Source organism: Pan troglodytes, chromosome 2 (assembly GCF_028858775.2).
Source record: "Pan troglodytes isolate AG18354 chromosome 2, NHGRI_mPanTro3-v2.0_pri, whole genome shotgun sequence".
Lineage (NCBI taxonomy): Eukaryota > Metazoa > Chordata > Mammalia > Primates > Hominidae > Pan > Pan troglodytes.
The window spans coordinates 104,127,971-104,144,012 of record NC_086015.1 but is presented as its reverse complement, the minus strand read 5'-3'; the positions used below and the strand labels follow the sequence as shown (position 1 = coordinate 104,144,012).

At 36.1% G+C, this 16,042-nt stretch overlaps 1 protein-coding gene across 50 annotated transcripts in view; it reads left to right on the top strand.

The window, feature by feature from the left end:
• The window catches only part of ABI3BP (ABI family member 3 binding protein), a 244,175-nt gene that overhangs the window by 168,893 nt on the left and 59,240 nt on the right, over positions 1-16,042 (top strand). For 31 of the 50 annotated variants that reach the window (XM_009446009.5, XM_054682095.1, XM_054682098.1 and 28 more), the window contains 14 exons: positions 1,138-1,194; positions 1,982-2,065; positions 3,540-3,599; positions 4,375-4,458; positions 6,101-6,157; positions 7,190-7,249; positions 7,917-7,997; positions 8,713-8,772; positions 10,948-11,022; positions 12,160-12,216; positions 12,626-12,664; positions 12,884-12,955; positions 13,406-13,453; positions 14,205-14,270. The exons of 1 other annotated variant lie outside the window; for it this stretch is intronic. In XM_009446009.5, coding sequence (XP_009444284.3) covers positions 1,138-1,194; positions 1,982-2,065; positions 3,540-3,599; positions 4,375-4,458; positions 6,101-6,157; positions 7,190-7,249; positions 7,917-7,997; positions 8,713-8,772; positions 10,948-11,022; positions 12,160-12,216; positions 12,626-12,664; positions 12,884-12,955; positions 13,406-13,453; positions 14,205-14,270 — 900 coding nt within the window. The remainder of the gene's footprint in view (positions 1-1,137; positions 1,195-1,981; positions 2,066-3,539; positions 3,600-4,374; positions 4,459-6,100; positions 6,158-7,189; positions 7,250-7,916; positions 7,998-8,712; positions 8,773-10,947; positions 11,023-12,159; positions 12,217-12,625; positions 12,665-12,883; positions 12,956-13,405; positions 13,454-14,204; positions 14,271-16,042) is intronic. 18 more of the 50 variants (XM_054682100.1, XM_054682099.1, XM_054682086.2 and 15 more) reach the window with 12 other exon arrangements.

The following is a 16,042-nucleotide window of genomic DNA, read 5'->3' as shown; positions in this document are numbered from 1 at the left end:
ATTTCTATGTGAGACTTTTCTTTGAAACCACATAGTTAGTATATTTCTTACTGTCAAATTCCATTCACATCTTAAAGGTAGAACTTCTTTAGCAGAGCCAACATATTCGGTTCAAGAAAACATAATCGTAAGTGCCTTGCATATTCCCGTTCCCACGCTGGCAACCATGGGTGATATGTCAGCTTTAGGAGAGTTATTTTACTGCAGAAAGCGTGGAGTTGAAGATATGTTTGCCTGACACAAATATAAAGCAATGATCTTTGTGTTTTATCTCAAAAGATAAGATCGAGGTGGGCTGGACTTGGACCTTGGGCCCACTGAGGATTTGGATGAATGGAGGGAAGAATGAACTAGGGCAGAAGGACCACATGTGTTGGGTCAGCTAGAAAGGCAGTCCAGTCTAGATGGACTCCTTCTAGATGGTCATATACGACTGTTGATGATGGCGAATTTGGAAGGGTACATCAAGCCAGATGAAGAAGGATTTTGAGGACCTGATTCAGAAGCTTAGATTTGATACAGAGACATCAAAAGTCTTTGATTTCCACTTATTCTGGGCTGAGGGCAGACAGATGCTCTACCGATTATTACAGGCTGAGTGACCACCCTGTTCTCTTAGGTGTCATGGTTTGGACAGAGGTCTCAAACTCTGTGTATAGATGAGTTCTTGGCAAGATGAACATAGTCCACTTCAATGATTAATTTTTTATGTCGGTATCAAACATATGAACTGTCTCTTGTATCCATGTTTACTTATATGTAATAAGCACTAATATTCAGAAGTACAGAGTAATTGTATCTTTTAAGACAATTTCTAAGTATACGTGAGATAAATGCATTAAAATGTTTTCCAGTGCAGTTTTCCATATCAGAATTCATTAGTTAAAAACATAATAGAATTTCATGTTGACTTCTTTAACCTACTCAAGATAGTTCAACAGCTAAGCCTGAGACTCACCATGCCTATAGTTTGGCCAAATCATCAATGAACAAACACATTCTTTCCCTCAGTTAAGAAGTTAATTTTTTTTTGTTTCTCTGGAAGAATTGACATACCAGTAAAATTTGTTTGCATGTGAGTGTTCTAACTTCTCATATGTTTAAAAATCTCTTTGATTTACATGTTGTTTTGGTCAGTTCCTGCTACAGTCCTAGAACCTGTCACTCTTAGACCTGAGGCCTCAACAACATTAGGTAACGTTGATACAGTGTTTTCGACAAGCTTCTTTTGCTTATTGTCAAACCTAGAGTTTCAATTTGTTTCTTGAGACAACAGTGTCATTCTTGATGGCCATTCAACTCTTCTTGAAATTATGAAGACTCTTAATTGTGGTTTTAAAGAGAAGCAGTCATGCATGAATCTACTTGAGGACATTTATATGCCATATAATCTGCTTGAAATTGTCATGTTATTCTGTGTTTTGTTTAAACAGTGTTTGTGATAAAGCTATGTTTCAAACATATTAGTGGGTTTCTAACTCCTTCCTGGACAGATAAGGCTATTAACTCTCATAAAGCCAGAGGACCCATTGTACATCTGAATTTCTACCCTTTTTTCTATTTGCATAGATATTTATTGTTTTGTCTCTAATAAGGTCATAATATGTTCAGATTTTAAGAGCTCTATAGAATATGTGCCAAAAATTGAAAGAGTAAGTTGTAAATCTCAGATTTAGTGGAACTGTCCTTCGTTGTCCATTAAAATTTGGCAATAGTACTTAACCTTTTTGGTACCCAGTAAAGCTACCCTATGAGATTTTCATTAAAATTTCTAATCTTTATTTCTCAAATTAAAAAGTGATTTTTGTCTTAAGGAGCTTTCTATGATAAAAGATCTATAAGGAGGAATGCATGTGACAAAAATCTCGAACTAAAAGGCAAATATCTATCAAGCAGTAGAGTCATGTTTTTTTTACCTCACACAGCTTCCAGAATCATAGATAATGTAGTTATGTTGTAACCCAAGAACTTCTTCCTTCAGCTTCCAAAACATCACAACGGACACGTCGTCCACGTCTCAGAACAAAAACCACACCACGTCCTGAAGCACCTGAATCCAAACCAGGTAAACTATGTGTTCCTGGTTTAAAGAGTCCCTGCAGCCTAAGCCAGCGGGGTCTCAAGAGTAATCCCAGTGGTTGGGAGTAACCAATAGGCCCCTGTGAGAGGGAAGCTACAACTCATGGTCAGCAGCAGATCCCACTGTGAAGATGTAAGAGAAACACTGTTAGGAGATCTGTGAAGCAACTGTGAATGCCTCATGCTTCCTTTGTGCAGTCTTCTCTGGCACTGTGCATTTTATTAACTTCCATTTATCTCTTAAAAATAAAACTTCTTTAGAAAAATTAGACATATTCAGCTCAAGTCAACAAACATTAAGTGCCTTAGATATCCTCCCAATCATATTAGCACATTTGGGGTCTACATCAGATGTCAGAGATGCATTTTGATCCTCAAACCTGTAAGACAGTTGAGAACAGAAGCCTTTCCTTTGTAAATAAAGTAAAAGATGGTATGGGGCAGTATCTGTGCAAATACAAGACTGGTTTTGGAGTGCTATCAACAAGATGTGCTTGGTGTGTAAATATTTGGAGCAGGGAAATATAGATTAAGGAGAAATGGAGCCTTGAAATCACCAAGGCACAGGGATGAGTAGAAGGGTGGGAAGAATAAAATCAAAAGGAAAAGACACAAGTAGAGACCAACCAGAAGAGACAGTCTAACTGGACAACTGATATAAAGATGTCTTACTTTGCTGGGTGCAGTGGCTCACACCTGTAATCCTAGCACTTTGGGAGGCAGAGGCGGGTGGATCATGAGGTCAGGAGTTCAAGACCAGCCTGGCCAAGATGGTGAAACCCTGTCTCTACTAAAAATACAAAAATTAGCTGGGCATGGTGGTGGGTGCCTGTAATCCCAGCTACTCAGGAGGCTAAGGCAGAGAATTGCTTGAACCCCAGGAGGTGGAGGTTGCAGTGAGCCGAGATCGCGCCACTGCACTCCAGCCTTGGTGACAGAGCAAGACTCCATCTCAAAAAAAAAAAAAAAAACAAAAGTCTTACTTCAAGATGACAGGCAAATCCCTTCTGAATCTCACTAGGACCATGGATACCCATGGCGGAGATGCCTAGGTCCTTGATGGAGCAGTTGAGATTTGATCTGGTAGACATCAGCAAGCTGTTCTTTCCACATGAAGGCATGTTCTTTCTTTGCTCAGAATGGAGGAATATCCTACTCAATTCATCATGCTAAGGCCTCCATCTCTTTCCAAAGATGAGTTCTTAGCAATACCTACATAGTCCATTTTGTATTATTAATTAGATAACCAGAGAATGAGGAATAAGGAAATAGGTACCTGAGTTAGGTATAGTCAAATTTTAGGAAATCAACTGTCTACTTTTTTAGTTTTAACAGTTTTTAAAGGTTGCTATATAATTCTATAAGCTGTATTATACTAGTAAGACTCATTTTTGAAGAAAAGTTTTGAGTTTACATTCATTTAAAATAATCATTTGGTTAATTTTAATGCTTTTGGTCAGTTCCTACTGCGGAGCTCAAACCTGTTACACTCAGAACTGAGACTTGGGTGACAACACAAGGTAATAGCACGTTGCAATCCTCATTAAGTGTTCTTCCTTCTCATCGTCAAACCCATTCCATCATCATAGCCACAGATTCTTATGCTTTTCAAGACTACATCGTCATTCTCTGTTTCATTCCATCATATTCTTCATCCTAAAAGTATTGAAAATTCTGACTCTTAAAACAAATCACCCTTTGTTTTTAAAAGAGCCATGCATGAACCTAACTCAGTCTATGTTTTGGGTATGTAACCATCTGAAATTATTTTGTCATCCAGTGTGTTTTTTAACCAATTTTTTTGTTAAAGGTGACTTTAAAATGCAGTTTTCTTGATTCTAACACGATTGTGATACCAGAGAGTTTCTTTATGAATCTAAAGTTCTATTTACTCATTTATTTTTGCTATCTATGTGATATTCTCTGATTGACATTTTCATTAGTTATGTGGTCTTATTTTACTAATTGTCAAAGAACTTATAACTGACCACCACCACTATATTTTAGCAGTGACTCTTGACCTTTTTATTTGGTGAGTCCTATTGGCTATTCTTCACTTCTTAATTTAGCAATTTCATTTTAGAATGTGACACTTCCTCCCAATCAACTTTCTTCAATTGTAAAAGGAGACATACTATTATAATAGTGAATGTTTCTAATTAAAAATTTAAAAAGACAGATTTCCTGAAATATGAGAAAATCTAGTAAGTTTTAAGAGATCTCAAACCGTATGTCATGCTACTCATAGCTTCGGAGCTACGGACTCTGTAGTAACTAAAGGTTTTCTTTCTTCAGCTCCTAAAACATCACAACGAACTCGTCGTCCACGTCCCAAAACTAAAACCACACCAAGTCCTGAGGTTCCTCAAACCAAACTGGGTAAATTTGGGTTTCTGGTTAAAGTAGCTCATCCTAGCTGCTCTCAGGAATTTATAACTGATGCCAATGATGGGAGTGATGGCCTGTCTGAGTACCATGTGGATGAAGGCACAAAAGATGTGCTACTGCTCCCCCTGTTGAGTTAGCAAAGGAGAACACAGTTGGGATAGATCTGTGTGGCAGGTGAATTCCTTGCATTTTCTGCATATAGGTCTGTCTCTTACTGTGTATCTTATTTACTAATTATTTCTTCTTTTTTTTTTTTTTTTTTTTTTTGAGACGGAGTCTTACTCTGTTGCCCAGGCTGGAGTGCAGTGGCGCGATCTCAGCTCACTGCAACCTCCGCCTCCCGGTTCAAGCAATTCTCCTGCCTCAGCCTCTTGAGTAGCTGGGATTACAGGCGCGTGCCACCACACCCAGCTAATTTTTGTATTTTCAGTAGAGACAGGTTGCACCATGTTAGTCAGACTGGTCTCAAACTCCTGACCTTGTTATCTGCTTGCCTCAGCCTCCCAAAATGCTGGGATTACAGGCGTAAGCCACCACGCCCGGCCTCTTATTTACTACTTTTTATTTCATTCAATTGTCCTCGTAAATACAAAAATGCATTAAATAGAACCAGGCATTTTTATTTCTAGAAAAAAAATTAAGTGCCTTCTATCTTCCCACAGCCACATCAACAAGTGTGAGGCTATCACAGGAGGAGGAAGCTTGTTTTTCACATCTTACTCTGTAGTATAGTCAAGATCAAAACCTGTCCCAGTATGAAACATTCAAAGATTGAAGCAAGGGAGTGTATCTGGGTAAATTGAACTTGTTCTGAGGGGTGCTATACACATCTAAAAGCTTAGAAAAAGAAAATGTTATGAAGAATAAGAATAAATAATTGGAAAGAAGTTGGGTCTTAAAATCTTAAAGATGAAGAGAGTCAGACAGGAAGAGTAGAGGCAAGTCAGAGGGCACATGCTTCCTGAAACACGCAGGATTCGGCTTCTAAGTAGTGATGACAGCTGAATTTGGAAGGGTTTATAAGAGCAGTTGAAGAAAGTCCTTGAAGATATGACTCGGAAGTTTGCATCTGACCCAAGAAGCATCACCCATCTAGGGTCCTGCACTTTTATGATTAGAGAGTAGAGAGCTACTCTGCATGTTTTTCCCTTATCCTGATTTGTTGAGTGCCTTTACTGCAAACGAAATCTCAGCCTATGATTCACTTTGCTTTATTCTTTGCTATGTCTTCTCTCAAACAGGCTGTTGACTGTATTCGTGCTCATTTAGACACACTGTTAAAGCTTCCACAAACACGCCAACAGTTACTAGGACAGTTAAATAAGTATATATTTGGCAAAACGTCTGAATAAGCTTCTAGGGCAGTCTTCTACAATAGTTGGAACTAAGTACTCAGACACCTAGGAGAATATTACATGGGCTTTATTGAGATGTGTGCCAAATTGTGTAGGCTGTGATTAAGTGCCTTTTAAAAAAATTGTTTATCTGGCTATAAGATGGCCAAGTCTTCAAATAACAAGTATCAAGTTTCAGAAAATTTCTTAAAATTGCTATATACTTATTGAAGCAGTATTATAATGGAAAGATATAATTTACTGGCTTTTCACAAGTTTATTTCATTGCTTTTAATTAGTTCCTTCTACAGATCTTGAACCTGGTACTCTCAGAACTGAAGCTCCAAAAACCATGGGTAATGAGAATGTGTGTCCTTCAAATAGTGCTTTTCCTGCTTATTGTCATACCACTGTAGTCAGTTTCTTCTTCATCATAAGACCATCCTGTCATTCTTTGTCATCATTCCATTATTAGTCTTTATCTTGAAATTATGCTAGGCTCTGTGTCACATTATCAGTTGAATTTGAGAGAACTGTGCATGAACTAATATCAGGACATCAAACTGCTTTTAACCGTTCAATGTGTCATGCGATCATGTGCATTCGTTTAAAGAGCATTGACCATTTTAAGCTGCATTTCAAACACGAATCTCTATCCCTTATTTATGCTGCTTATTCCTCATCAATTGTAGGAAAGCACAGAGTTTCTTTGCTCATATTATTTTTCATTTTATTAGGATCTGTGTAATATTGATTTTTTTGTTTCAAAGAATGATGTGTTTTTAGTAAATTGTCAAATTGTAAAATGTACCTAAGTCTTGAAAGTTTTAATGAGAAGCTTCCATAATAGGATAGACTGACTCTTTATTCATCTCTATTAAGATTTAACAGTTTCTTAACTTTTACTGAATCGAGGAATACTTTGAGATTTTGATGAGCACAGTTTATTAATTACATGGTGTTCTTTATGCTTTCATACATATGAACTCTTTATTGTATCCATAGTTACTTAGACAGTAGATAACAAGATATTTATCCCAACTTCTATAGAAGTGCAAGTAGACTGATAAATGCCTTTTTCAATACAGTTAGAAAAGCATATATTATGCAAATGTGTAAAAAGCTCATCCAACAATCTTCCACTAATGTGTAGCAAGAATCAGATAATCAAACATCTAGGAGAATGTTTTGTTGACCACATAGTGATATTAAGCTGAGTGCAATGCTATCTTGCAAATCTGTCTTATGAGACTAATGGGTACCTGACCATGGTTTGGCCAAATCTGCAAAAAACAAGCCTTACTTTTAAGTTCTGAAGCTTAAAAATTGACCTGTGAAATTAATATTCAAGTTAAATATTTTTGCTTTATTTTATTATTTTTGTCTAGTTGTTACTACAGTCCTTGAACCTGACACTTTTAGAACCAAGTTTCCAGAAACAACGTTAGGTAATGATATTCTGTGTTCCTGAATAATTTTTTCCTGCTTATTTTCAAATCCATTCCATCATTATCATAATCACATTGTCATCAGCTTTGTAGGACTATCTTGTCATCTTCTGCTATCCTTCAACTTTATATTGTCCTTCAACTTTATATTTGAGTATTAGTGATCCTTAGAAGTTACCTATTATTTTCAAAAGCTATGCATGGACCTAGTTCAGAGTCTACCATGTAATCTTATTTGAATTTGTGTCATGTACTTTTGTCTAAACAGCATTCATGTCACTTATGTCTGAAGCTAAATTTCAAACACAGTTGCTGGTGGCTGTATCTTATCTAAACTGACTAAACTCTAACAGTTCTTATGGTATCATGGATTCTTTGGCATACTCAAAAGATTTAGTGTGAGCCTGAGACTCTATCATCCAGAGTTTGGCTCTAGTGTTTCTGAAGTTAAAGATGTATGAGTCTCTTCACTTTTCAACTTGATTTTATATGTAAGTTTTCTCTCTCAAGAATCTTCAGTGATTAAGAAAATTAACAAAATAGAAAATATTTTAATCTTAAAAGACATATGACTTAAATCTCAAGGAAATATGACATACCTTTAAAAACCTAAAGTTTTGTCTCCAAAGCCACCTGCACTAGAGTAATCCAAAGTTTCTTCCTTCAGCTCCTAAAACACAACGGACACGTCGTCCCCGTCCCAGACCCAAAACTACATCAAGTCCTGAAGTACCTCAGAACAAATCGGGTAAATGTATGAATCCTTGGCTTAAGTAGCCAAGGAATCTGAACCCTGGCAGGCTGTCCCAATAAAGTCCTAAAGAAATGCCTAAGACGGGAATTAACAGTCATCATGTTTTCTAAGAATCAAATTATTTGACATGGGTAGCAACTGCTTCTCGTACAGAGCTATCCAGGAGAACATGGCTTGGGGACACTTGTGTGCCTGATCTCCTAAATGACTTGGTTTGGATGACGTTCTTGGTCCCTCTTTACAGATGTGTTTACAGCGAGATTAGCATACTCATGGGTATTTATTGCTGTATCTGCATTGAAACATGTGATCCATTTGTTATGATTACATAAACAGGCATTTTTTTTCAACTTCCAAGAAAAGCAACAAGTTACTTTCATATATATTTCTCTCTGTATTTTCGTATCTGTTGCCTAAACAAATTTCCAAAGCCAAACATCCATACTAGTTAGAAAACCAAATACCTAGGAAAACCTCATGTGGATAATATCAAGATATGTAACAGAGTTCAAAGGTTGTAACTACCTTCTTTGATGAATTGTTCTAGCTAGTGTGGCCAAATCTTCCAAAAGCAACTATATGCTTCCTATCAATTCAAAAGTTTTAAAAAATTGTGTATCATTTGAAACTCATGTTTTAAAATAAAAATTGAGGATTTAAAAAAAAAATCTTTAAGCTTTCTTGTATTCATGTTGTTGCTTTTGGTTAGTTTCTGTTACAGGCTTTGAACCTGTTGTTCATAGTACTGATGCTCCAGGAACAACATTTGGTAATGATTTTTGTGACTTGCATTAAATGCTTCTTATCGCCGTTTAAAAACGCACTTGAGCACTGTCATGACCAGAGTTGCTTCTGATTCCTAAGATGCTGTTATTCCATTCTACACTTCATTTTAAAATAGTCAGCAGTTTTAATTCAAGTGTTACCTGTTGTTTTTCGCAGATGTCCCTGGACCCAGTGAAGGACAGCTGTCCAACATGAAACTCTCTTTAAATTTGCACCATATGATTCAGTGTTAAATCTGAGGTCCAAATTGGTATTTAGTATTTATAGATCTAAATACCCTTCCATTTGGTATTTAGATCTATAAAGCAACAATTAAGTACCATGAACTCCCTTTGAGTAACTTAGTTTCTATAAAACCTGTGTCTTAGTCTCATTATTTTCTTCCATTTTAAGGAATAAGGTGTCCCTATTACATTAAAATAGCTTTTCCCTGAAAGTTCCAGGCTCCTCAATCATTGATAAGCTTGACCACTGTTCTTCACCACTGTTTAGTAATGGCTGTTAATCTTCGCTAAGTAGGAATCCTTCTGAATATCTATGCATGTTCAATATTTATTCCTTTAATCACTTCATATGTGATTTTGGTCTCTAAAGGAACCCTTAGTGATGATCAGAAGCAAAGTAATTTTTTTTAATTTAGGAAATAAACTCAAGAAAATCTAACATGTTTTAGAAAACACAAGTCTACATACAATGCTTTCAATGATTTCTAGACCTACAAACACTATAGCAACCTAAGATCATCATCTTTTAGTTTCAAAGACATAAAGGAGGATGAATAGGGGTTATTCCATCCCTCAGACCTTAAACTCCCTAAACCCTCTCAGTTGAAATAACGAAAATCTATGGCTTAGGTTTTAGAAGGTTTAAGGAGTCTTAGCCCATTGCACTTGAATCACAGGTATGACAATAAGCTTGAATATCATTTCTGTGCCTTCTGAGAGAAAAGGGCACTTACAGTGGTCAACAGTTTGACAATTACAGGGCTCATTATTAGATTCATAGCTGAGGGAGATCTATCCAGTGGCTAAATTCATCGTGTGCCCTACATAAGGACTGTATCTAACAAAGGATCGATCTTATACAGTTCTTATTCCATTTCATTCATCTCTTTCTCAATGGTGCTGCTACTTTTGCTTAAGAAGACAATCATTTCCTCATTCTTTGTGTACCAAACACCATATTAACAGTTGAGTGGGGTGGAAAAAGGAGCGGAGGTAGAAACCAAAAGAAAGGACACATTTTACCTCTTAAAGTACAAAGTAATTATGAAGAAACCCTAAGGTTTTCTTAGATACAGTTTTCTAGATATAGAGCAATTTCCTCCTATGAGAGTTCTTGTTTAATTGAGTAGTAAAAACAAAATATTTACAGGAGTCAAGGAACGATGTGGGCTGAGGACAGAGAGTAGTTGGACTTTGAAATAATTATAGGATTTGGATTAGAGGGTGGAAGGGTGGGAACAGCACAAATAAAACAAGTATCAATACTTGTCAATGGTGGCTAAGGGGATGGTGAAACTAAAATATAGAACAAAACACTCCTAGATGATATTCAACATTTTGTTAATATTACTGTCATGAAATCAGCTATAGGCAGCTCTTAGCTCTTGTAGGAACTGAGATTCAGATACAATAGTCCATGAGAACTTAATTTTCCAAACAGTCTCCTGCTTTTTCAGAAGGACATTTTGAATCAGGAGTCAGCAATTTTTTTTTCTGTGAAAAGTTAAGCAATAACTATTTTAGAATTTGTGGGCTGTTCAGTTTCTGTTACAGCTACTCAATTCTGCTGTTTTAGCTTGAAGGCAACCAAAGCTGATTCATGAATATGCCCTGAACAGTTTTAGTTCATTCTATGGCTATGTTCCAATAAAACTTTATTTGAATTTCATGCCATTTTCACGTGTCATGAAATACTACTTTTCATTTTTTCCCATCGCTTAAAAAAAATGTGAGAATCATTATTGGCCCACTGGCTAGACTTGGAAGGGCTATAGTTTGCTGACCTCTGCTTTAAATAGGGCACATTCTGTATGGCTCTCCATAACCTCATGATTTTCAGGGTCTGTGTATTTTATTTCACTGCTACCTCTGTCTAAAACCTATGAAATAAATAACTGAAAATTACTCTTACAATTGAGACCCTCTTCTTTCAGCTCCGACTGAACTGCAAACTCTTATTTTGAAACCAGTGACATCACCAAGCCTAGAAATGACAGAAAGTCAACCTGGTAAATAGATTGTTTTATCTGTCTGGGTATACTGTGTGCTTTAAGAGGCATACTGTAATTCTCTAAGTTATATTTCCAAAGATAAAAAATGAAAAAGGAATATACATTACTAACTGTAAATATTGCACAATGCTCTTTTTTGTGATTGCATATTGTTAAATTAGTAATACATTAATATTACTACTTGAATGTATAAAAATACTTTTCATTGCATTTGTATCATTCTAGAAAATAATCACATATCTGATTAAGTGGTTGACAAACCACTTAGAAGAACTAATTTTATTATTTATCCTTATTTTTTCAACAGTTACAAGTTTGTGGCTCTCTTTAATAGTAAATTAAATTTGTGCTAAAAGAACACTAGTTCAATTGTGACCATCAAGGAAGGAGAAATTTCTCACTTCAGTAAAAATGATAAAATTTCCACAAAAATAATGTGAACCCTTTAAAACATACTGCCCTTCAAGCTTGTAAATAGGCCAGGCATAGTGGCTCACACCTGTAATCCCAACACTTTGGTAGGCCAAGGCTGATGGGTTGCTTGAGCTCAGAATTTTATGACCAGCCTTGGCAACATGGCAAAACCCCAACTCTACAAAAGATACAAAAATTAGCTGGGCATAGTGGTGCATGCCTGTAGTCCCAGTTACTTAGGAGGCTCAGGTAGGAGGATCGCTTGAGCCCAGGAGGTCAAGACTACAGTGAGCCATGTTCATGCCACCCTACTCCATCTGGTTGACAAAGCCAGACCCTGTCTGGGGAAAAAAAAATGGATGCAAATTTTAAAAATCAGTATTAGCAATGTTGTTGCTACTTCCTGACATTTATTTTAAAACACTGGATCCTATATTTTTCTTCCGTAGGACTGTAATTTCTTTCCATCTCTTATGAGTATCTTTTAATTAGATAAATGACATTTTGGTACTCATGTTGAATGTACAAAGTAGGTTGTTAATGGTAATGTACAGTAGTTATCATGTTGTGAATTCAGTTCAGTTATGAGAGCTTCCCTTAGTGTTAATAATGTTGTTACCCTATAACAGTTAACATTGAACACTTACTGGATGCAAAGCACTTTTGTAAATACTTACAACCTATCCTTTATCGATTGTACCATTTTCTGTTTTTTACTAGTTTCTGATGTTCTGGAATCGGTTACATTTAGTACTGAGTCACCGAAGGAGACCATAGGTAAAAATGTTCCCCAATGGGAAGTCAAGCATATGTGCTTTTCCATATCATTGCAAAGTCATCTCTGGATGTCCTCATGCTTTGTGACATTTCATAGCCACTTGCTCCTCACAGCTTGTCTGTGCTCATCCAGTGGGTCTTGAATGTCATTGTATACAGCACATTGTGTTCACATCTGCTGTATTGCTATGCAAGTTTCATAATTTCCTTATTCTCACTCGAAACGAAAATTTTAACCTTTTCTGATTGCTCTTTCAATATGAATATGTACAACCTACTTTTCATTTTCATATCACTTTTAGGATTCATCCCGTGCTTTTGCTCTCCAAGTACTCATTCTATGTGTGTTTCTAACTGGAATTCTTATACGAAAAAAAAAATGAAAGTGGAATTATCTGCTTTGTTCCAGGTAGAACTGCTGTTGACTCTGCCACACATTATGTATGGGGTGTGCGTGTTTCCCACATAGCACACTGCCTTCATTTCCTGCTTTCATTTCTGCCCTCCTAAATTGTGGTCATCTTCATAATCTACCTAAATGTTAATTATTCTCAAGAATATATCTGCTTAAGATAGCTCAATTCTATTTTTAAATTAAATGCAGGGTTCTATTACAGTGTGCTTTGGGTTGGCCACCACTAACCAGCCATTCCCGTTTCTTCCCTAGCACCAGCCAAAACAGACTATGTATATCCCACTGCCAAAGCACCACTCTGGCCAGAGGAGCCAAAGACTGAAGGTAGCAAAGGTTTTAATGCTTTGATTCATTTATTCCACACATTTTAAATTAACATCAGTTACATCCACGGAATATGAAAGTTCAAGCTGTGGTACTTGATTCACAATTAAACAGATTTGAAGGAGCTACAGCTTCCAACATTCTTGAATTCTTAAAGTGATAATTGACTCTCTCTGAATACAGAAATAAATTTGTCTTTCTCTGCTGAAGTCTAAAGGTTGAGGCGTAATAACATTTGAAACCCAGTTAATGACAATTAAAACATAAATATTAATTGGAGGATTAGTATTATAGAATAGGATTTTTCTCCCAATTCTTTTTTCCTATCTAAATCCATTGTCCTGTCTGTAAAATTATGATGCAAATTATTAATAAAATTTGATATTCAAAAAAATGCTATAGCTTAATATCTTACAGTTTCTAAAATTTTTCTCCTTTGTTTTGGTACAGTTGTGGAATCTATTACCTATGTGTCTGAACCACCTGAGACCACACTAGGTAATAACCTCGGTAGCCCAACCCTGGGTGCTCTCTGTCTTCATTGCCACCATCGCCTGAGAACCTCCGGGTCTCTCTCATTGTGAATTCATGTTACACCGTCACTCTTCGCCATGGCAGTTACTTTTCTTTCAAGGTGCTCCTATCCATAACCATTGTCCAAAAATGTCCTTCCTCCCATTCAGTTGTGTAACAAGACTTTGCTTTTTTTCTCTTCATAAGTCAGCAGAACTGTTGAATCTAAAATATTTTCTTCCTAACACTGTACATCCTGCCAGCTTGGCATTGTGTTGAATGTTTCAGATAATGCTTTTTTGGTGCGATGATCCATTTATACTTTCTGACCTAGCAACATACTTTCCATTAACACTTATCCCATCACAGTTATTTACATTTGTGGTTTTCTTCTCCATTCTTTAAGTGAAATTCAGTGCTGCTTAAATGACTCATACTATAATATTTTAAAAATTCCTTTTTCCCTTCATGATTCCTATTGAATATATCTTTGTAGCATTGTTGAGGAGGTAGAGTTCTAATGTGAAATGAGAACTTTAGAAGTACTTTGTAAGCTGCATCTGCAACCATTTTTTTTTAACCAAATGCATTATGAAGGAGTAGGAATGCTGTTTTGCTGCAGACTTGCAATTTTCTTTATTTTAAAAAATCTATTTGTTACCATCCTGTCTGTTATCTGTACTCAAGGTCTGTCAAGTGCTATAGTAACCCGCGTACTTTCCTTCAATTACCATAGAAACATCGCCTCTGCCTTCTCAATCTATAACCCTACCCAGCCCAGATGAGCCTCAGACTGAACCTGGTAAATACATTATTTTGTATGTCATATATGAGGTGAGTGTTTGCAGAATGTCAGTATGGTCACCTCAAGATATCAGAGGCCCTGACTTTATCATTCTGCCCACAGACTTTGATGGGTAATCCTACCTGTCTGATGTCCTGCTATCATTGGTAATTACTCAAATGGCAGTGTTGTTCTTTAGGATATGGTTGAAAAATACCTCTTAGCTACTCTGCAAGTGTTTAATTCAGGGAATAGGAATGCTTCTGGGAAGAACATTTCTATTCTGTTCTATTTTAAAATATATATATTCTGATTTTAATTCTAATTCATCTCAACTAGTTTTACAAGTTCTATGATCATGTAAAAAGTATATTAAGCTTTCTGATTTGCTTTTGACATTAAAAGAAACCTCCAGAAACAGGTTTGACTGTGCAATCCACATGAAAGGGGGTGTACTGGCCAGTTACCTTGTAGTTATTCAGATATCTTTCTTCTTTCCACTCCTTTCTGCAGTGCTTTGGCCATTTCACTGCATACAAATAAAAAAAATCAAAACAATTAACTTTGGCTTATCATAAAGCTTTACATAGTAGTGGAGTTTGAAATGAATGAAAAATAATCAACATGAATAACTAAATATGCTTCTTGTTTTAAAAAATCCTCTCAATAGCTGTAGGTTTCAATGTAATAGAAGGTTATAAATAAGCCCAAACTTCTGTTTTGATTGGCATTAAACTATTTTTATATGACTCTGTTTCCAAGGGAGATATGGATTTTAAGTTTACTCATTGTCTGCTGAATATCCTACTAGATGTTGCCTATAAACCCTAGAGTTTTTTAACAAAAATAAATCCACATTGACTAAAATAATGAAATCAGTCAGTTATACCTAACTTTTCCAAATTTTGTTCTTAATAACTATATAATAATTAATATCATTGGAATGTCTCATTGCAAATACTGCTATTAGCGATTCTTATCTCATTCTGTATCATTTTTCATGGAATTGCTTTATGACATGCCTAACCTTCAGATGGTCTTTCTTATCCTCTGGCAAAGTAAGTGGCATATCAGTTAGAACCTTAGTAAGTAGGGTAGTTGAGAATCAGAAAATCACAAACTGTGAGAAATGCTGGAATGACAGAATTTTAAGATTGGAAGGGTTCCTTAAAATTGTGTAACTTCTGATGAAGAACCTGAGACCTTAGACCCAGTGATTAGCAAAGGGAGCTCTAAATCCCCAGGTTCCAGGCTTCTAAACCAGGTCATCTCCAACATATATCAGTATTCATCTCTCTACAGGCAAGAAGATTCCACTGAAACCATTGTATACCTTGTATTTTTTCATTTAGTATCAGGAAGAAGATTCTGCAGACTCCTTCAGAAACTTCTGGTGTCAAATAACTCTTATTTTCAGCAAGTTTTTCTTAAGGTGTCTGAAACTACATGACGTTGACCATGTTTCTTCTTACCTTTCTTTATCCCAAACACATTTTAGTTCAACCAAATGAGGTGTTTCCATAAGCTGCAACCTTGCATCTGATAATTCCTTTCCTTCAGCAGGATAGATTTTTCATTTTTCTTTTGGTGAAGAAAAAATTGGTTTTTACACTGATTGTCCTAGAATTTCTTTCGGATTTGCCCAGCAAAGGAATAACTCTCCATAGAAAATATCCTTGGTGTTCAATTTCTCTTCCCTCTCTTCCCCTATATAACCAATAAAACTGTGTTTTGTTTAGTAAGATTAATTTTTCCATTAGCACTTGCTATTAAAATACATTATATATTTG